Consider the following 23,691-nt stretch of genomic DNA (forward strand, 5'->3'; position numbering starts at 1 on the left):
ACACCATACAACTAGGAGTAAGATTTCTGGGTCATAGACTGTATGTATGTTCACTGTCCATAGGTACAGATTCCAAATCTAGAATCAATAACCAGTTGAAAATATCGAAGTTTTGAGCTTGTTTTTTATGTAATTTTGACTTTAAACTATAAAACAAAATTTTTGTTTTTTTTGTTTTTTCATTTTTTTATTAAAAAATTTACTTTTCATTTTACATACCAAACTCAGTTCTCCCCCATTTCTCCCACCTCTCCCTTTCCATCCCCCATTCACTCCTCAAAGGGGTTAAGGTTTTCCTTGGGGAGTCAACAAGGTCTAGGACACCAACTTGAGCCCCTCCCCTCCTTTCCACCCCAGTTTTAAGGCTGAGCAAAGTATCCCACCATAGGGAAAGACTCAAAAAGCCAGTTTATACACCTGGAATATGTCCTGTTTTGACTTCCATCCCCGCCCTCCTGCCAAACAGATCAAGCCACATAACTCTCAACCACATTAAGAGGGTCTAGTTTGGTCCCATGCAGGTTCCCCAGCTGTCAGTCCACAGTCCGTGAGTTCCCACTAGCTCAGGTCAGCTGTCTTTGTGGTTTTTCCCATCATGATCTTGATCCCCCCTCCCCCCCCCCCGACTTGCTCATATGATCGTTCCTCCCTCTCTTCAGCTGAACTCCGGGAGCTCAGCACAGTACTTGGCTGTGGGTCACTGCATCTGCTTCCATCAGTTACTGAATGTAGGTTCTATGATGACATTAGGGTAATCACTAATCTGATGAAAGGTGAAGGCCCTTTCAAGCACCCTCTCCACTATTGCTAGGAGTCGTCACTGGGGTCATCATAGATTACTGAGAATTTCTATAACACCAGGTTTCTCCCTAACCCCATAATGGCTCCCTCTATCAAGATATCGCTTTCATTACTCTCTCAGTCTGTCCCTTCCCCAACCTGTCTTCTTGATCCCTTATGTTCCCATCCCCCATCCCCTCCCTTCTATCCCTCTCCCAGTTTACCTAGGAGATCTTAGCTGTTTTTCTTCCTGGGGTCCTCCAGGTGTGTCCCTCTTAGGATCCCTTTTTACCTAGCTTCTCTGGGGTTGTGGATTGTAGCTTGCCTTGGTTACCCTTTGCTTTTACATCTACTATCAATTATGTATGAATGCTTTTTCTGGTTTTTTGAGTCTGTGTAGCTTTGGAGCCTGTCCTGGAACCCGCCTATGGACCAGGCTGGCCTCAAACTCATAGAGATCTGCCTGCCTCTGCCTCCTGAGTGCTGGGATTAAAGGCATGTGCCACTATTGCCTGGCAAAAAAAAATTTACAAGCTTTAAAAACCATTCAGCAATAAACAAATGCCTTTAGTAGTCAGGATTATATTATTGATAGAGAGGCACAAAGGGAGGACTTTTACCACTCTAAGAATGAATTTGGAATTATACCAATGCTGTTGTATCATGTTCCCTACTAGAAACAATGTGTGTCTTCTAAGACACAAATATAAGACTTCTGATCCTAATGTTTGAAATACCTGGATATGTCTTCTTTGATGTCATTTTGCTCAGTGTTTTCTTCCTTTTATTATTTATTCTAGGTTGTACTGGTTAGTGGACATCTGGACAGCTGGGATGTTGGGCAGGGCGCCATGGACGACGGTGGTGGAGCCTTCATATCATGGGAAGCACTCTCACTTGTTAAAGATCTTGGTAAATATTTAGAAAGTCTTTAACCAAGACTTGAGGGTCTCAGTAATGACTTGTTAACTCTCTATATAAACTCCATAGTGGGTTCATTTTTGTGGTGTGTCCAAAGATTCTCCTGTGGTTTATATTTTTTCTCAGTTTTCTCCCAGGACAGAATTATTCAGAAATTTTTATTCAAGTGTACTGCAGACATCTGAAGTACCAAATATTATTGTCATTCACTGAGAAAAATGAGCAAGCAAATAAAATCAGAACAAATGTAACCACATAGTTGGAGACTGTATAAGACCATGGCTAAAAGCTGAGAAAAATCAACTTCTCTCTACTTCTTTATCTTCTCCTCTTAAGATAGTACTAGGCTGTGAGAATAGTGGAAACGTCTGTCATTTTTCTATAGAAATCAGAGTGTGTTAGTGGTAAAAGAATGATTCCCATAGCCATGGTAGGAATCCAGTTTGAGAAACTGGATCTAGATATGGTTGATAAGAACAGGCATTAAAAGACATGGCTAATAGCAAGAGTAGCTTCTTTTGATGACCATATATGCAAATGAAGTGTGTACATTTACTTTGATGTTCTGGTCAAAAGGGTGCATATGGAATGCGGTTAGAAACAGCAGAATAGTCTGAATCAAGAGTTCCCTGTCTAAACCAGACAGTGGTGGTTTTAAAGTGCTTCATCAGCAGGCAGTCCTGGGTGGTATCAGTAGAATAAGTTCTGTTTTAGATGGCATGGAAGTAAAAAAATTATTGTTTATTTAAGCATGTATTATAATAAGATTTTTCTTTGGGACACTAGCTCACAAATGATGACATGGAGACTTATTAATTATGAAATCTTGGTCTTAGCTTATGCCTGTCCCACTAGCTCTTATAACTTAAATTAACCCATATTTTTATTAATCTACATTCTACCATGTGGCATTACCTCTCTTTCATCTTGGATCTTCTATTTCCTCTCTCTGTCTCCTGGCATCTCCCATGTACCTAGATTCAGCTCTCTCTTCCTTTCTGTCCCCAGAAATCCTGCTTCTACCTCCTGCCTCGCTATTGGCTATTCAGCTTTTTACTACACCAATTACAGCAATACACACTCACACAGAATACAATTATCCTACAACATTTCCCTTTTTTGTCTAAATAAAAAGGAAAGATTTTAACTCTAACAATTATCTTCTCCTACTTCCTCTCTCTGCCTAGAAGTCCCACCTATAGCTCCCGCCTAGCTATTGTTTTTCAGCTCTTTATTAAACTAATCACAGAAATATATCTTCACATAGTATACATATATCTCACAACAACATATGTCTCTAAACTCATGATTTCCTGTAATTTTTATAGAGTCTTCTAGTCTCTACATAGGTAAATTAAAATTTACTTATCTGGGATGCATTCTAGTTGGTAGAATGTCTGGCTAACATGCATGAAGGCGTTGGTTCAATCCCCAATGTAGCACAAATAATAAAAACCCAGAGACAGAAATTGGAGAAGTTTCTGAACACCAGAAAAGCAAAGCAACTAAGCGACTAGAGAAATCTTACCTCTACCGAACCTGGGAAACCACAAACTAAGCTGACTAAACGGACTAAGCCTCTCCTCCCATTTTGGTTTCCCTCGAGTACTGAGATTAAAGGCATGACTCCCGACTGCTGGGATTAAAGGTGTATGCTGCCACTGCCTGACCTTTAGTGGCTTAGCTTTGCCCTTCTGATCTCTAGGCAAGCTTTATTTATTAAAACATAAATAAAAAATCATTATGCCCCAATAATTCATAAAAATGGATATGGTGGTACCTACCTGCCATTGTAGTAATCAAGAAATAAGTGCAAGCAGACCAAGAATTCAAGGTCATCCTCAGGTACACAGTGAGTTCAAAGCTAGCCTGGGCTACGTGAAACTCCATCTCAAAAAGCAAATATTGCTGGTCTTCCTAACAGTAGATTGCCAAAATGGTCTTGGTTTAAGCAAATCTTTGGTGCAGTATTTTTATTTTTATCTTATTTGTGGCTTTAAATGTAGAACTGAAAAACCATTTTGTGATATTTTTATGTATTTTCCAACCTTAGCACTATTGGCATTTTTAGATTATGGTGTGGGATTTTATAAGATCCCCAGACTCTACCCACTACTTGCCACTATCATTCACTAAAACCCCCCAAAATTGTAACGTGAAAATGTCTCTAGATATTGTCAAATATCCTTGGATTGGAAGGTGGGAACAAATGCTCTGATTTAAAAGACACAGAAGTAAACAATAAAATATCTCTAGATAATCTGACACAGGATCTTTTGGGGAAAATAATTAAAGAAACTAATTGGAAATCTTGAATTGCACATTCTTAGCAGTCCGTCATCATCATCATTGGCATGCATGATAGAAAGATGCACTGAGCAGCCGCCATGTAAAGTCCTTTGTAGATGCCAGGCACACAGGGAGGATTAGGGCATGCTCTCTGTTTTGAGAGCCTTGAGCTGGAGATCTCCACATTTGCCTACAGGCATTGCTGTGAGCAGAGAAAGAGTTTGAATGACTAATTTTACAACTGGGCCAGGTTCAAGAGAGAAAATGCTCAATAAAATCCAAATGTATACCTTCAGATAAGGTCTAAATTTTATGTGGAGTCCTCCCTCATTCCCATTCCTTGGTGATCTTTCCCTTTCCCCCTCAATCCAGAACAAAATGGTTAGGGGAAAATATGCAGAAATCAAACATTCGTTCTTACAGAACACAGATGTTTATTCTGGAAATTAATTTTATTTCAATGTGTTTCACCAATTTGATGGAAATGGATTGGTGGAATAAAAAAGAAACTGGTTCATCAAATTGTGTTTTAGGTCACTCTGTTCTACAGACTGTACTTTCCTGGCCTTGGACAGATCATCTGAACACTATGGACTTTATTCTCTTCCTCCGTATTCAATTATAATCTTCCAGGGTATTTTATTTGCTCTAGATTGAAACGAAAATTGGGTATTCTCTGCATATTGAATCTCTGTGGTCTGGTCCTCAGCATGGACCCCTAAATTGCTATTAATTGATTTCAATTCAATTTCATGGATAAATGTCAAACAACATGCAGAGATGAATGAAGTATCTATAGTACCAACTCTGAAAATGCGGGTTATAGTTATTATTGTTGTTGTTGTTTGGGTGGTTTGTTGTTGTTGTTGTTGTTGTTGGTTTGGTTTGGTTTTGGTAGCTACTGATCCATCTTTTAAGTTCATAGCTCAATCTCTGAAAGATTTCTGAAAATTTCTATGAACATAAAACTTAAACTCCAAAATAAAGAGGAGTGTTTCTTTTGAGCATGTGTTGTGAGGCAGCATCAACATACTGTTAAAAACACAGGACACTGATCTGGGCATGGTGGTCCACACCTTTAATTCTAGCATTAACAAGAGGCAGAGGCAAGTGGATCTCTAATTTAGAGATTATCCAGCTGTACAGACCAAGTTCCAGGACAGTCATTGCTGCACACACACACACACACACACAAACATAAACAAAAAAACAAAAACAAAAAAAACCTGTCTTGAAAAAAACAACCCACAGGAAATTGGAACTTGACAGCCTTTATTGTTCATACCTCAAATCCCCACCTTCCTAGTTATCTAACTTTAACCTTTGGTTATTTTATTTGACGTTTTGTGTCTCGGTTTACCCATCTAGGAAATAAAGAAAACAATAGTTTCTATTTCTCATGCCTGTTTTGAAAATTAAATGAAGCATTAACCAATCAATTTACAACAGGGCCTAACCTAGCCCAATCTCTCCATAAATGTTATATTTTATGACTTAATAAGCATGGCTCTGAAAAACAACTTTAGTACAAGAGAAGTTGATTTTTTTTAACCTCTTGCCCCATTAATAACCACTCTGCCTTCTTGATATTTTGGTTATAATAGTGCAATTCTAGAGTCAGCCGCCATAGTATCACTAGCATAACCTTTCCCTTTGCCTTTTAAACCACCATTTCCAGTATAATGGAAGCCTAAAGACTCCTTTACACTTCCTATTTTTATATGAAATTATTGTGTCTTAGATATCTTCTGATCTATGTAGAATTTAACAATTGACTTTGAATTTTCTGTTGGTAGATTACCTATATGTTTTAACATGCAGGTCGGGATCCAGTGTGTGACTTACTAGCTCTGAATGTGCACCAGAAATTCTAGATGAGTAGATGAGAATGGAGTACATAGGAGAGCATTGCTTAGCATATTTGAAATCCCAAGTTTATCCACAGCACCACCAAAAAGAAAGGAAAAGAAGCAGTAAAACATGAGACCCTCTCCCCCAAAATGGGTTCATAATTATATTACTTAATTACATTGAGGCTAAATTGTTTGATTGGTGAATTATGAAAGCTCTGTGGAAATCTTTTCCCAGGAAAAATGACGCTCCTCTTGGATGTTCTCCCTTGGATGAGCTGTCAGGCAGCTTAGACACTGGAGTCCCTCAGTGCCTTGTTAATTTGAAATGTTGGTCCAGTGGGGCTCTCTGATATTTGAGAACCTTTTTTCTAAGACTTAGCCTTCTACCGTATTCTCCTTTGTCTTCCTACTTTACAACTCTTACAGATGCATTCTTTTGCCCAAGCCACCAGCTTAAATTATATTCAATTAATCTAATAAGACATTTGTGTTTTGTAAATATAATCAATCATTCCTAAGTAACCATCATCGGCAGCTATTTGCTGTGAAGTACTATTGAATCTCGTGTGTGTGTGTGTGTGTGTGTGTGTGTGTGTGTGTTTTACTGGATGTGAAGCTGTTTATTTGAGTTGTCATTTCCTGGAACATTCTGGTGTCAATGGACAAAACTTGAGACCAAAACTGCAATACTTAACAGTTCATTTGACATTCAAAAAGTAAAGCGTCTCCTACTCCAAAATTCTTCCAGTTTTATCATTTTCTATGAAGTTAGAATTTGTGGATTTTGATTCTAAAGAAATGAAAGAAAAGGAAGGGAGAACATTGCCTGGCTATTGAAATGTGAGACATTTGAGAAACATACATCTAAAACTATGAAGTGTGATCATCCTGATTGTGATTATTACCAAGCAAGCACAAGAGTCTGCTCTTAAAAGATATTTATTCGTGTGCTCCTTTGCTCACTCAACAAGTGTTTGATGTGCTGATAGCCTGTCATATCCTACATGCCTGGACCAAAGAGGAAGGAGACACAGACCTTGACATCCTTGAAGTAGAAGAGATGCTTGATTCCAAAGCAGCCATAACATTGCTTCAAACACTCCCTAACTGTGACGTGTGCAGTTGACTTTGGATCCCTGCTGAGGGAAGGGTGTAGGCAGTTTGTTTGGCTGGGCAGAGCAGCCTCAACATGGTCTGCTTTTCAAAACTGCATTGTGTTAACTTAGAAAAGATGGTTTGTTAGCCTTCCTTTTCTGGGAATAAAGCCTGACATCTGTTTATTACAGCAAACTTGATACTATTACTCAATAAACACATGTATAAATATTAGTGGATATTTTTCTTTTGACCTATCAGATTTGGGGGGGAAGCATATTTAATGTTCCAATGAGGATTGTGATGTTACAAATTTTATCTTCATGTGGTTTGAGACTTTGTTGCTTTATGCATTTGAGTCTGTAGCCCTTCTTAACTCTTAGAAATGACATTCTCTGCAAGTCTGTTTCTTATCTATAATTATCACAGAACCAACACTCATTTGGATAGCTTTTCTTTTTCTATTCTAGTTTCAACTTATCAAAATCATTGTTCTCTAGTTGACTTTGTTATAAACAGTGTCAAGTAAGATTTTTTTTAAATCTCTAACCCGAGCTATCAGATAATAGGGAAGTTTGTTCTGTTTTCCCTCATTGTGCTTACTTACTATTTTTGTAATTTTCCAACTTTTTTTAATTAAAGTTGCATTTTTAATCTCCCTTCTCCCTTTTGCTTAATTGGTTTACTTAATCCACCATCCATTTTTCTTCTATTATTTAAAAGTTTGTACATCTTTCTTCTGTTCTTCCATTAAAATATGTGAACATTTTATGTGCATGTGTTAATGAAATGAGACAGTAATCACAGATTGTTCCAGTATGTTCTCTTTAAACACACACACACACACACGCACACACACATCACCATATATTATTGTCAACTGGTAGTTTCCTTAGGCCTCCGTATAGCTCCACAGGTACATTATTACTTGGTTAGTATGGAGTGGGTTTTTTTTTTTTTAAATCATTTCTGCACTGTTTCTTTGTAAATATTTACTTGCCCTTTTTCTCAATGTCCACACGTGCTAATTGGAATTTTAGTAGGATCTATCATAAATTTAGTTTGATAATTAAATGAGCTAGTTCAGTTCTTACTATATAAGAATGCGTCCAAACTTCACTCTTATCTGGAGATTGTTCAGTTGTTTACTGACATTTTTATTAACTAGTATTCCTTCCTTCTGAATCAGCAGTCGTCTTCCTAAAATGGACCCCACAGTAGTTCTGTAATAAATGACCAGCTAATTTTAAAGTGCTTTTATTTTGCTGTCTTTGAATGATGTATAATCAGATGTGACATTATAGATGAGTTACTTTTTCCTAGAATTAAGAACCTTTTGTGCTAAAGGTTTGCGCTTTCACCAGGATTTATTGGAGGGCACATTTGTTTCTGTTTCCCCTCTCTTCTGCTTTATTTTGGTTCCTCCATCTGAGAGCTGAGCTGTTCTGTGGTGCGGGGGTTCAAGTAGGATTCAGCTGTGAGGAGTGCGATTAAGCAATGATGTAAGTAATTATCTCCTCAAACGTTTTCTGTCTTAGAAATCAAGTGTCTGACCCTGTCTTCTAGCCCTTAGCTTTACTGGAAGATCTTCTTTACGACTCCCTACATGATTTCCTCAGAACTAGCCTTTCATTTCATATTTCTCTTCAGTTGTTTCTAAACCTATTTAACATTTCCATTGAGATTTTAGATAGAATAGGTTTGAGATTCACTGAAAAGTTACAAAGTTTGCTCAGGGGTCTTCCATCCTGCACACCCAGGTCTCCCTGTTACTATCACAGTGTGTTTGCTTCAGTTAGGAAAAAACATGGTGATGTGGAATGATTAACTAAAGCTTCTGTGGTTTATGCATCTAGTCACCTTGTCTCCCTGGCTTCCCTGGGCTGAAGGGCTTCTTAGACCTTCTTTACTTTGGTTGATTGACATTTCAAGGGGCACTTGTCAGCTGTTTTCTAGATGCCTCTTGAGTGGGATTTGACTAATGGTCTCTGGGTTAAGACGAGCGGTTGTTTTTTAAGAAGATGGATAAAGTACCATTTTTATTACATTGTATCAGTGGTATGTCCTCTCAAGGTGACATCACACCTGGATGAGGTATGCTGCCCTTTAGTTTCATTCCTTTCCATTCTGTACTGGTTGGCAGGTGTGCAGGTTAGCAAAACTAAGCTCATGCACATCCTTATCAGCATCTATCTCTGGAATGTTTTCCTTCTCACAAAACTCCACAACTCCCTTTCTCCCCTGACTACCATCACTGAGTGATTTCCATCAAGTTTTAATGTAAACCAACATGGTCTGCTCTTACAGCCTTGCCATGTAATTTCTCTTCATAATCTTATCTCACCAGGAAAAAATGTCCTTTTCCCTCTAAATAGTGCAATGGAGGCTCACATCAGATCCACACTTCCTCTGGTACCCTCTCTGGTTTCAGGGAGATGTGTTCTACAGTAAATTTCAGAGCTTGGAATCCTTTTGTTGTTGTTGTTATTGTTGTCTATTTGCAAAGTACTAAAATTAATACTTTTGCTCCTCTCCCTGAAGATATTAAGTGAACTGACATCAAGGAGGACTGGTGAAGTGCATGGAGTTGTAGAAGCTGTTTGACAAATTGTTTAGCATATATGGATGTACATATACATGAACATATGTTTACATACATAGAAGGATGTATTTGTGCATGCTTATCTGTGATCACTACCTATAAAGAAGATACTTCAAGAGGAATTGTATATTAAATATTTTTCTTTTCTTGAAAATAGTATTTTTTCGTATAATATATTAACTACTGTTTCCCCACCTACACCTCCTCCCTGTTTCTCCCCATATCCTTCCCCTCTTATCCAAATTTATATTCTTTCTCTCAGTGCATGGTGGTGCGTGCCTTTAATCCTAGCACTCAGGAGGTAGAGGCAGGCGGATCTCTATGAGTTCAGAGCCAGCCTGGTCTACAGAGTTTTAGGACAGCCAAAGATACACAGAGTAACCCTGTCTAAGAAAGAGAGAGAGAGAGAGAGAGAGAGAGAGAGAGAGAGAGAGAGAGAGAGAGAGAGAGAGAGAAAGAAAAAGAAAAGAGGCATCTAAAGAATGATAATAAAGTAAAGAAGATAAAACAAAATAAACCATGTCAGTTAGAACAAAACAAAACAAAACAAAACAAAACAAAACAAAAAGAACCAAATAAAAGTCAGGAGAAACAGATATAGACACACATGTTGGCACACACAAGAATCCCAGAATAAACATAGTGTACATGCAAGGCACCTGTTTAAAGAAATATCTGACACAACAACATGAGACAAGGAACCTCCAAAGATGCCCTTGAATTATTTTTCTGTTGGCCATCTACTGCTGAGCATGGGGCCCACCCTTAAGAGTGGTTTGTTCTGCCAGTGAAACACCCTTGGAGAAAACTAGTTTTTCATTTGCAAGTGGTTATCAATCGGAGATGGCTTCTGGGTTAAGGATGTGGGTGTGTGGGTTTACCTTTCCCTCCCCTTCCTCCTTCTTTCATTTTTGCTTGTAATGCATTAAATAACAAGGGTTTGAAATTTTATACTTTGTAAGCATGTTTTTGGTCAAAGGACTTCCCCTTTCTATATCAACTTAATTGGCCAAATGAGTACTTCCTATTTTTTTTTCCCTAAGGAAACAAAACTCTTTCCCTTTGACCTGATGCTTGACATCCAGGGATTGTATCTGAAAACTCAGCACAGGCTCTCTTCTGTGATACCCAGTGTGTAACAGCAAAGAAGGAGTTGAGAAGGACTGAGAAAATTGAGACTATAAACACTAGCAATCCCTAACCAATTTGCCATTTGCTCTCACTCATATTTTCAGTTTTTCTGCGTATGTTTTACAAAACTTTGTAAAATATAACCCCAAAAATGTTAAATAGGATAATTTATTGCCTCAGTGTGTGGGTGCACCCCTCGCAGTCCTGAGTTCCTTGCTCGTGCTCACTCTCCTTCTGTTCCTCCTTTGGATCGTGAGACTTCAGTCCAGTGCTCCAGTGTTGGTCTCTGTCTCTGTCTTCTTTCATCGCCTGATGAAGGTTAATATTCAGGGGGATGCTTATATGTTTTTCTTTGGGTTCACCTTCTTATTTAGCTTCTCTAGAATCACGAATTATAGTCTCAATGTCCTTTATTTATGGCTAGAAACCAAATATGAGTGAGTACATCCCATGTTCCTCTTTTTGGGTCTGGCTTACCTCACTCAGGATAGTGTTTTCAATTTCTGTCCACTTGTATGCAAAATTCAAGAAGTCATTGTTTTTATTTCCTCATATTTAATCATAAAATGCATAATAATTAAAATCTCATATATCGCACAGTGACAATAATTATACTAATAAGTTGGTATTCTTCCAACCAAAACCAAATTAAGTTGGCCCTAATGATCCAAGGTGTAGAAGTGCTAGCCTAAATATACTAACTGAAGCCCTAGAGAGAGGAGGGTCCTTCTTGCCATCCTCTTTCTAACATAAGGCTTGGCTGTTGGTGACCCATCCAGCAACCGTTCTGTAGCCACTATATCTCCCTCTTCTCTTGGGCAGCAGCATCTACAGAAATGGAGATGCAGTTCCTAAGAAGTCTAGGTGTAGGCATTGATTAGCATCTAGATGATGTGGTGTAAGAGGAGGGCCACTTGTTTGTTATGGCTTCGCAGAACCAAAATAATCACATAGAAACCATATTCATTAAAACACTGCTTGGCCCATTAGCCCTGGCTTCTTATTGATTAAGTCTTATATTAATTTAACCCATTTCTATTAATCTGTATATCACCACATGGCAGTGGCTTATCTGTAATGTTTGGCATCTGAGTCTGGCGGCTCCATGGTGTCTGTCTCTCTCTGACTCCGCCCTTCTTTCTTCCAGCATTCAGTTCTGTCTTCCCTGCCTACCTAAGTTCTGCCCTATCCCCAACAGGCCAAGGCAGCTTCTTTATTCATTAATGATAATTACAGCACACAGAGGGGACTCCCACATCAATGTTGTTCAGAACAACAGATGAATATCACACAAAGTCGTTTTATTGCTCTTTATTTTGTGTCAGGTTAGAAAGTCCCATGTCAACAATGCAAATGTGTTATTGTATAGTTTATCAGTGCTTCTGCCTCCCTTTGGTGATTGAAACTTAAACAATCAGATTTCAGTTCATTTTTTTTAATATTTATTTATTATGTATACAATATTCTGTCTGTGTGTATGCCTGAAGGCCAGAAGAGGGCGCCAGACCTCTTTACAGATGGTTGTGAGCCACCATGTGGTTGCTGGGAATTGAACTCAGGACCTTTGGAAGAGCAGGCAATGCTCTTAACCACTGAGCCATCTCTCCAGCCCCCTTCAGTTCATTTTTTTACCATGGTTTTGGTTTATTCTTTTTATTTATTCTCATACAATACACTCCAAACACATCCTCACCTCTCTTCATTCTTCCCAGCCTCTCCACCTTCCCTCTCTTCCAGATCCACTCCTTCTCCATTTCCCTTTAGAAAAGAGTAGGCCTCCCAGGAATATCAACCAAACCCAACATAACAAGATGCAAGAAGACTAGGCACAAACAGTTATATTAAGACTGGACAAGGCAACCCAGTAGGAGGAAAAGGGTACCAAGAGCAGGCAAGAGTCAGAAACATCCCTACTCTTACTGTTAGGAGTTCCACAAAGATAAATAAATAAATAAATAAATAAATAAATAAATAAATAAAACAAATCCAAGTTAAATAAACAACTATAACATATTTACAGAGGACCTAGGTTAGACCCATGCGGGCTCTGTGATTGCCACTTCAGTCTCTGTGATCTCCCATGACTCCTACTTAGTTGAATCTGTGGGCCATGGTCTTCTGGTGTTCTCAGCCCCTCTGGCTCCCACAATCCTTCATCCTCCTATTCTGTGGGGTTCCTTGAGCACCTAATCTTTGGCTGTGGGTCTCTGTATCTGCTCCCATGAGCTGCTGAAGGAAGCCTCTCTAATGACCACTGGACAAGGCACCAATCTATGAGTACAGCAGAATATCATTAGGAATATTTGTTTGTTTGTATTGTTTACTTCTTGCTGGTCACGTTTGGTTCTACCCTAGGACTCTGGGCTATCCAGCGTCTGATTCCTGGGCAGCTCCATCTCATGGTACGGCCTCGAGTTGTTTTTTTTTTTTGTTTGTTTTTTTTGTTTGTTTTTTTTGTTTTTTATTCTTGCAAGATCATGTCATAGGAAAAAAAAATTACTCATTACTCTTGTTTTAAAGATTTTATTTTATTTTTAGTTATGTGGATTTATGTGTATCTGTGTGTGGTGTGTGGGTATGTAGGGATGAGTGTAGGTGTTTGCAAAGGCCAGAAAACAGCGTTAAAATCCCTTAGAGCTGGAGTTACAGGCATTGAGTTGCCTGACGGGTACAGGGAACTGCACTCGGATCTTCTTTGTCCTATTAACAGCTGAGCCATCTCTTCAGCTGCCTCATTGACTCTTACTGGTCAGTAAACAGGTCTCACCTTCCCTATTTTTCTCAAGCTGCAATGCTCAACACTGAGAAAAAAATAGATCTTTGTTCCTGACCTAACGTACTCCTGGCAATCATACTTGGTCTTATTCTGAAGCCAGTGTGGCAACAAAGGGCAGTGAGTAGAATGTGAATCCCGGAAACCTGTAGAGATAGAGGGGAGGTTAGTTAGGAAGCAATCAGGAGATGAGTCTTCTCTTTGTTACTTTACATAGTCAGAACTTAGCTTTAAAATGGACTTCACTGGGGGTATGAACAATATAGTTCTGTTGTACTGACCTTTGAATTACATTTCTAGACTTTATACGTGCTACCAAAAAGGAGATATTAAGTGAAGGATAGGTAAATTATGTGTATGAAGATACTTAGGGTTTTTGAAATAAGGAGAATGGTATAGGTATGAAGGTGATGATGGTTGTTCAGTGCCCTCAAAGGGCTTAAAGTAGTGGTCTGAGTGGGCCAGGTGTGTATCAAATGAAAATCAAACCCATGGATATTTTTGAATCCTCTTAAAGGGGCTGCTGCCTGCTGTGTGCATGAGAGTACATTTCATGCTCCACAAATATGCCACACTGTTGCTCACTGCTGAGTCACAACGTCTTACTCTTCATGTACTCCTTTCAATTGTGATATTTGAACTTTTAGGCAATTTTAATTTTTGCATGTTTATACCCAACAGTGTAAAATTCAGGAATGTTTATCGTTTTTGGTATAGTTGACCGTACATGGCCTGAGTGCTTCAGGATGTGTGAATAAGGGAAATTTTGCTCTAGGGAGTACAGAATCCACCAACAAGGGCTTTTAGTCCCTTACATATACAAAAAATAGTAAGAAAGAGTATCTATGACCAAGGATAAGGGTAAGAGAGATGGTAAGGTAAAATTACACACAAGCAAGTAGCTTGGAGCCCAACCTAGAGAGGCATGTATGAGTGGAGTTACGTGGGGCACACATATGAAGTCAGGAGGCAGCTCCATGGATGGCTGTTCAACTTAGTCAGCAAATTTATACTGTCTTTGAATTTTTTTCTCTTTTTTTACTCATTCAGTCTTTATTTGATCATTTAATCTTATTTTTTCCTACCTTGGCTCCATCTTAAGAATCATACACAGCTGTTAACTCAAAAACTTTTAGGCAGTCACCAGGTGCTAAAGTGGTAATTATTTTCTCTTAGAGAAGACATATCTCGTTTAATAATTTGTCAATATAGAGATCGGTTGTGGTTGAGGTGGCGAGTTTTCCTTAATTCTCCAAGAGCTATTAAAAGCAATGTAGTGGCGTGAAGTGAATCCCCAGATGGAGTCACCCGTCAGTGTGAATTGTTGCACTCATCTTTGAGGTGCTATTTCTAGACACACCATCTATCAGCAGCTGTGTACGGATTGCTTTAGATTTTAAAAATGTGCACAATTTGTTGATCTGTAGCCAGAGAATTCCAAGTGTGTTGTTTTAGGTCTGACCACTTCAGCCACAGGGCTATTTGTGCTTTTCTGCCCTGGAAGTCAGATGTAATTTTTATCAGGCCATTTTCTTTCCTTCCACTTCCTGAAGGACAGACACAGAGAAAACAATCTTTTACATCTCCGCAGTGATACCAACTTCATTGAGTTCACATGTCCTCGGGTCAGTACAAATCCTCTTCCTTGTGCTTCTGATGTGCCAGAGCTTTTCTTTTCCTTGTATATCCCCCAGGCTGGAAAAATGCTCTGTGTGTAAGAAGATGGGTTACTTTGGATAAATGCCCTTCTGTTTCTCTTACCCTATTCTTTCCTGCCTGAAACCCTGAGAAACATCCACCCTTGACAAAACTTTGATCACTGACCACACAGTCTTAGGAAGCTTTATCTCATGTGACTTAGTGGAAGAAGTCGTACCATCAGCAGTTATAACCTTCAGAGGGAACCGGGAAAAGGAAACTTGAGTTATCCTGCTTTGTGTCAAGAGCATCTAGCAATCTTAAAATAAGACACTGGTAGACAGGAGAGACTCGCCACAGTTATGCAGAGTGGCCATCAAAACGCACCTTAGAAAATTTCAGTTTGTGAGCATGTGTCTTTAGTCTTTGAAGATGAATATTTTATGCATTCATTTTCTTTAAGAATACATTTGTATAAAAATATTCTTGTGAAATATTGGCTGTATGTACAATGCCATGTTTGCTTTGGCTTTGAGGAGACTCAGGCGCATTACCTGCTGTGTGAATTATATTGATGAGAGAAAGGCTCCTGCCATGGTTTTCACATACCAATTCCTCTCATCTGCCAGGATATACGAATGACTCTCACAGAAGACAGGCCCTCTGCAGTCTCTAAATAAGGCTGCAACCGTGATCATCAAGTCTGGGTAACTGGTTTTATTGCATATGATGTCATTGTGACTGGAAGTACATCTCTTCCTACTAAAATTATGGGCAGCAGAGAGGAGAGAAGTGGGCATGAGAACTGGATTTTCTCAAACTCCACTGCTGCAGTTTCAATGCTAAAAGATTCCCCGCCCTGCCCCACCCCCTGCAAGATATGTATCTTGGGCTTTTTCCCCAGAATGGTCCTACTAAAGGAGATAGCATCCTAAGCAAGTAGAACATAGTAAGAGGTCATGGGGAAAGGGAGGTATGGAGACCAAAGTCTCTTCTTTCTTTGTTGATTCCTGCTCACACTCACTGCTCAAACACCATCTATCACCCCACCAGAGGCCCAAAGCAATGGATCCACCTGGGATTATGAGCCCAAGTTAAGACTTTCTTCTGTATAAGTTAATTGTCGCTCATATCTTTATGTCAATTATTATTATGTTTTAGTGAGGGAAAGCGGATATTAACACCCACTAGTCTTCAATGGTGAGTCTTGGGATTAAAATAAGATAACAGGGGATCATCTACACCTAAAGGTAATCCACCCAGCTTCTTCCTTCTGAATTTCAAGCTGAAGACAATAGGACAGATTTCTGTTGCTCTGTGTGTGTTGCTTCCCTGCTTCCTCCTGAACCTTTAGCCAGAGATCAAGTGTATTCTTTTGTCCCCAACAAATCTGAAGATAAATTAGTCTCATTTGCCAAAGACAGAAGGGAATCTCAAGAATTTATGGGAACAATATGAAGCCCACAGAAAATGTGGCATACACAAGGACGTGACCTGAGTATGCACAGGCTTCTGGTTTACAGTACAGAATGCCCTGTAGTCCACCATGCTGTCTCGCTCCCACTTCCCTCTTGATTCTTCACCAGTTGTTTGAGGTCTCCTCTTTGTGTCATGCATTTTGTCTTATCTCTTCCCTGGAAACAGAGAAAGGGATAGTTCCTCTTAATGTTGGGAGAAATCTTCAAAGACCTTACTGATACGGACTTTGTCTGAATCTCTCCTTTAAGGAAGGGTTGAAGCCCTAGGATGGAAATCTTGGCAGATGTTCAACACAGATACATGCTGGTCAGTGTCAGCTGACCCCTGAGGTAACCAGGTGTTCTAATATGAACCACAATTTTCCCAACCAAAGAAATATCTGTGAATCACAGCCCAAAGCATAAACATGTTTTCTAGCTTGTTTTAAACTACTCTGCCCCCACATACAGTAAGTCCATAAATTAAAGCAAGAGAGGAGTCCAAGGCCATCAGCCTCATACAATCAAAGAATCAATGATAATGAATTTAGTCTTTTTTTGCACACTAGGATGTTTTACCATATTCAACTGAGCAGTGTGCTGTTGTTGGTTTTCTTTACTCTTTGACTCTTTTGGGAGGCCCGCCACCCAGCTCCCAAATAAATCACACATGGAGTCTTATTCTTACTTATAAATGCCTGGCCTTAGCTTGGATTATTTCTTGCCAGCTTTTCTTAACTTAAATTATCCTGTCTACCTTTTGCCTCTGGACTTTTATCTTTCTTATTTCTGGATACCTTTTCTTATTCCAGTGTGTGACTGTGTAGCTGGGTGTCTGACCTCCAGTGTCCTCCTCTCCTTGTTCTCTGGATTCTTCCCCCTTTTTTCCAGATTTCTCCTTCTATTTATACTCTTTCCTTACCAGCCACGCCTATCCCTTCTCCTGCCTCGCTATTGGCCATTCAGCTCTTTATTAGACCATCAGATGTTTAAGACAGGCAAAGAATCACAGCTTCACAGAGTTAAACAAATGCAGCATAAACAGAAGCAACACATCTTTCCATTGTTAAACAAATGTTACAGAGCATAAACAAATGTAACACACTTCAAAATAATATTCTACAGTAGTATGGCTGACCCTAGTCATAAGTGAGTGACTTCCAAAGCTCATGCTATCTTTTTGTAGATGCCACTCTGGTCTCAGTACCTGGCACACAAAGTGGATGGGTTTGACCTTTACATAGACATGAACACTGAGTTTTAGAGAGAGAAGACACTTTGCTCAGGTTTTGAGACAGAAAGTTACAATCAAGTCAGCTTCTTGTATAATATAAATAATTAAATTGTCATCTTCACAAGCTGTTTTGATGAATCAGAAAGAAAATACATGCAGGATTAGGGAGCCCAAAATTCATCCACAAACAAGCATTCCATGGAGGTGAGTTTCTGTGACTTCCATTTCCTTTGTTTTCTATAATGCAAATTAAACCGTGATGAAAAGTAGACGAATTAGACTCCCGCTTGGTAACGGCTCACCTGAAGGGCCTCCTCTCGCTCTATCCATCTTTCAGATAGCCTGTTGTATGCACATCTCCTGGTAACACGAATTGGAGGGAGTAACATGACCTTCATTTGTTGACAGAGCACAGTGATGAATGTCTCAATTCAGGCAGGAATTGAATCTCTGTGGTGTAGGATGGCTCTGCTACCTGACTTGACCATACATCATCCACAGAAATTAACCCATCTTCACCACTGTCATTAACATGAAAACAAGTGTCTGTCTAAAATCACCTTCAGACGAGGAGGATGAAGGCCCCACAAAGTGCCTATGGCCAATCCACTTCTATAAGCACATTGCTGTTCACATTTTCTATCTTGGCCAATTTGCTTTAAGATGCTGTATGGCATGAATATGTTTGTGTATACATTTGTTTCTTAAATCAAAGTTGAACAGAAGCTAATGGCTTCATAGAAAAAGATAATGATTTCTAAATTAAAGAGGCAATGTTCTGTTTCACATCCATTCTTGTTCACTTTCGTATGACTTTATGGGTCATCAAGTGTGTTAAATTCAAAAATAATGATGTGGACTACATCTTTCACAGGTCCCATGGGTGATAGTTCTATACCTTTGAAATCTCAAAAGCATTATCACTCACTGAAAAATATAGATCATTGTAATTTAAAACAAAAATGAATTTGTTCGCAAATGCAAACTATACCAACAAGATTTTGTTTTCTTCTTGTTGTTAAAGACAAAAATACTACTTTAGATTTTACTGTTTTTAATACTGATAAATCAAATAGTACTGATCAGTAGGTATTTGTAGATGTAAGTTTCTGTCCCACCTGTCCCACAGCCATTCAATCCCAAATAAACATACAAAGGTTTATATTAATTATAAACTCTTTGGCCTATTGTTCAGGCTTATTTCCCTTATTTTTGTTTTTTTTTTTTGGGGGGGGGGTGAGACAGGGTTTCTTTGTATATCTTTGGCTGTCCTGGAACTCACTTGGTAGACCAGGTTGGCATCAAACTCCTATAGATCCTCCTGCCTTTGCCTCTCAAGTTCTGGAATTAAAGTTATGTACCACCACTGCCCGGCCTCTATGACAACTACTGGGATTAAAGATGTGTGCCACCACTGCCTGGTCTGTACAGCTGACCAATATGGCTGTTTTACTCTCTGATCTTCAGGAAAGCTTTATTTATTAAAATATAAATGAAATATCACTGCAGGTATAAAAGCCAAACACTAGCATATATGTCAAATTTTATATAAGGTAATATTCATATACAGTAAAACCAATATTTATACATTTGAGTGTTAACATAGATGAAATATTATTCTTTTACAATTGACATGCTTGGGTTATATAGCTGTTTATTATCTAACAATGAGTCAATAAGGAGAACTTAAACTGTCCTAGCTCTTTCAATCACAGAGGGATTTAGTTTAGTTTAGGGGCTTAGTATAGTTCAAAGCCCGTGAAGTAATAGTTAATGGTTACTAAACATATTTTTCTCACAATCTCTGTTAGTTTGAGAGGCCACGGTGGTCTCAAACAATGAGGTAGGTGAAGTTTGACTTCCTAGGACCAGACCAGTTAAGAGAGTTAAGGGTTATATGCTTCTTCTTCCTAGCCTCACAGCCTTTTGGAGCAACTTAGCAAGTTGTATGTTTATCCATAAAAATAAAGGAATGGAGGAATGTTGGCCGGTTATGTGAATGACCAGGTAGCAGAAAGCCCTTTAAGACCAACCTATATTGGGTTTTGCACGAGAAAAAGGTCAACTTTATTGAAATAAGGCAGATATTTGAGAGTTCTGACTATTGAAGCAGCTAGGGGCCATTACCTTGCAAATCTTTACAAAAATGCTGGAAAGCCTCTGAGAGCAGATCAGCCTTGTGATTACTTATGTTCAAAAACCCACAACACACGGGAATAACAGCACTGTGTTAAGTAGTGTAACACCACGACGCACGGGAATAACAGTACTTGGTAAGTGGTGTGCAGGATGAAGCTTAAGCAGTGCTGGCAGAAGCTCTACCTGCAGCCCGCAGGTCCATGTGACTATGGCCTCAAAGGAGTCAACGGCTTTCTATTGTCCTTTGTCTTTGAAATCTCACATAACTGAATCATATTGTCATACTCTAAACCCGCTGGTATAGACTCTAGGAAATGTAGTCCCCATGCTTTCAATTGCTATAATGCCAGGAAACATATTATGGCCAAAAGAAAATCTCATACGTTTGGTGGCCCAGTTATAAGGGAATTTATAGGTCCCAATTTTTCTGAAAGAGTTGACCCAGAGTAATTATTAGCAGCTCTCTATTTCCATCTCAAATTTTCCTGTTTTCAGCCTAAATGATATGCCTATCTACCTGTTATTAACATGATAAAAACATGTCATTCATTTCCTTAGAAAACACTGAAGTTGTACTAAGTGATAATCATTTTGTTAAGCACCAAGCACAGTGGTGAACAAGCTACAATTGTTCCTGGTCTTCGTGAAACTTAGAGTCATCTTAGTAGATAAATAGACCTACATAAAAGGAATCAAATACAGAGATGCTGTAGAGGAGACTTACTTGAAGAGGCTGAGGAATCAAGTTTTATTGGTCTTAATAACTAATTGGCATAGTAGTTAAGCCCATTGGACACCCTGGGTTTGAAAACTAACTCCATGTCCTTGAACAGTGGTTCTCAACCTTCCTAATGCTGTGATCATTTAATACACTTCCTCATGTTCTAGTGATCCCCAGACATAAAAATTTTTGTTGCTATTTCATAACTGTATTTTTGCTACTATTATGAATCATAATGTAAATACTTTTGGAGACAGATGTTTGCCAATGGGGTTGCAACCCACAGGTGGGGAACTGCTTTCCTAGAGCCTATAGTATCAGGATTTTCACTATGATAATATAGCTTATTTATGAACTATTCTAAGAAGTAACTAACTAATATATGTTTCCATTTACTGGTCTTTTAAGTGGGGATCATAATAATACTTATAAGATTTCTTAAAATAAAATATCAGTTATAAGACTGTCATAGTTGGGCAGTCTTGTGGCACAAGCCTTTAATCCCAGCACTCAGGAGGCAGAGGCGGGCAGATCTCCATGAGTCTGAGGTCAGCCTGGTCTATGAAGTGAGTTCCAGGACAGTCAGGGCTGTTACATAAAGAAACCCTGTCATGTAAAATAAAAACAAACAAACACTGTTATAAAAATTAAGTGCACAAAATCTTATATATCTTATGAGTGCCTAACATAGTAAATACTTGGCAAATATCTGAAAAAGGCAAATCTATTTTTTTTGTAATTTACTACTATTAGTGAAGTGTGGAAGAAACTCTCAGGTTTCTGACTTGAGTGTTGTGATGGACAGTTGTGTAAAATAGTAAATGCAAAGAAAGCTGATTTGTACTTGGGAAAGAATGCATTTACTTGAATTAATAAAATAATAAACACAAATGTTAAAGGGTCAAATGGGTTAAATGAATTTGGTTTGTATATGTGGACTTTGAGGGACTGTGTGGAAATGGCGTCTCATAGACAGCTCAATATTTAAATCTGGAGCTCAGAGTTCTGATCATTTCATAATGCAAAATGTTTTCAAGTTGATTTCAAAAGTCCCCACAATCTTTAACAGTTCCAATCTTGTTTTATACGTCTAAGTCTCTTTAGAGACTCAAGGCAATGTCTTAACTGCAAGCATCTATAAAATAAAAAAGGGAAATATACATCTCCAATCTGGACCATCGCAGAATAAACATTCCCATTCCAGAAGGAATGCTTGGCATGATTAGATCAAAGAAAGACTAAATGCCAGCAGGGCAAATGCCAGATCCTGCAGCTGTGTCCAATGTCTGGAGCTTGTGATAAAATGACCTTGTCTCAAAAGGGATTGGGTAGCCCCTTTTCCCAGCTTGGCTGCCTGCAGCACACAGAGCCCCTGTCTTGGGCAGGTTTCTCTCCTAACATTCAGATTTCCTCAACATCAGCATCCTCAGCATCCCACGGCTCTCCCATCTCCAGTATCCTGGAGGTCTCCCTTGCAGTTTATGCTTCACCTTCACAGTTTCATAGAGTGGCCTCCTCTCAGGTACTCATAGCAGAGACTACAAACCAACCACACATTGCCTGGGCACAATAGATCTCTGGAAACGTGATGCAAGACTCTATGGTCTCCCTCAGCAATACCCATAACCCCTCAATCTTGTATATTTCATACCTGCAAAATTGGTACTATGTAAATGATGCTACTAAGTTCCGCTGCTGGCTCAGGATGGAGCCTGTTCCCCGTGGCCCACAGTTGCATCAGCTTGTGTGTGCTAACCTTGAAGAAGCATTTCCCTAGACAGTTGCATATAAAGAACAGGGAACACTTTCAATGGCAACAGCACCACTTTTCAGTGTCAATTTTCAGTATTAGTTGCTTGCCTTCTTTCTGTGATCAAATATCAATAATAATAATAATAATATAAACAAAACAAAATTTAAAAACCTACCAATTTGTGACAGGAAGAGTTTATGTTGGCTTATGTTTATGTTTCAGTGGATATAGTCTTTCTGAGCAGGGAGGCATGGCGCCAATAACATGAGGCAGTTGGCCACAGTGCCTATGAAGTCAGGAAGCAGAGACACAACAGTCACAGCTCAGCTTCTTTTCTCCTCTTTATTCAGTCCATCACTACTGCTCATGGGATGGTGCTGTAGCCTATGGCTTGGTGTGGTAACCCATAGGATGGTGCTGTAGCCCACAGGGTGGTGCTGCAGCCCACGGGGTGGTGCTGTAGGCCACAGGGTGGTGCTGCATACAGCTCATGGGATGGTGCTGTAGCCTATGGCACGGTGCTGTAGCCAACAAGGTGGTGCTGTAGACCACAAGGTGGTGCTGTAGTCCACAGGATGATGTTGTAGCCCACGGGGTGGTGCTGTAGTCCACAGGATGATGCTGTAGACCACAAGGTGGTGCTGTAGTCCACAGGATGATGTTGTAGCCCACGGGGTGGTGCTGTAGTCCACAGGATGATGCTGTAGACCACAAGGTGGTGCTGTAGTCCACAGGATGGTGTTGTAGCCCACGGGGTGGTGCTGTAGTCCACAGGATGGTGTTGTAGCCCACGGGGTGGTGCTGTACCCACGGGGTGGTGCTGTAGGCCACGGTGTGGTACTGTAACCCATTGCATGGCGCTGCCTACATTCAGGACAGATCTTCCCATCTCAGTTAACTTGATCTTAAACAGATCATGGAGATGCCTAGATATTTGTTTCATGATAATTAAATCCTTCTAGTTGACTATCAAAAGTAACCCTCACAGGAAGGGAGCAGTCTGATCAGATCAGTAAGGGTAGAGGTGAGAATGAGGTAGGATGACAGGAAGATCTTGAAATTCTCATCTTTCATTTGGGGCATTCTGCTTTGAACCAAAGGGTTTACTTTCTTTTAAAATGGAACATATACAATCATTTGAGCTCAGAGTCACACAAAGAATTTGAAGGCTGGGAAGGGTGTTAGATTACATGACCTTCAAAATCCTTTCTACAGTATTTGTTTCTCTGTGGTTTCTATTTAATAACTACCCAGGTTGCGTTTTTCTATTCATGGACTGGTATCATTAGAGCACAAAATCAGTCA

At 39.4% G+C, this 23,691-nt stretch overlaps 1 protein-coding gene across 1 annotated transcript in view; it reads left to right on the top strand.

Moving 5' to 3' along the window:
- Positions 1 to 23,691, top strand: part of Cpq (carboxypeptidase Q) — a 336,477-nt gene that overhangs the window by 191,398 nt on the left and 121,388 nt on the right. Inside the window, exon 5 of the mRNA XM_057791890.1 lies at positions 1,581 to 1,692. Coding sequence (XP_057647873.1) covers positions 1,581 to 1,692 — 112 coding nt within the window. The remainder of the gene's footprint in view (positions 1 to 1,580; positions 1,693 to 23,691) is intronic.

This window comes from Chionomys nivalis, chromosome 17 (genome assembly GCF_950005125.1).
Source record: "Chionomys nivalis chromosome 17, mChiNiv1.1, whole genome shotgun sequence".
Lineage (NCBI taxonomy): Eukaryota > Metazoa > Chordata > Mammalia > Rodentia > Cricetidae > Chionomys > Chionomys nivalis.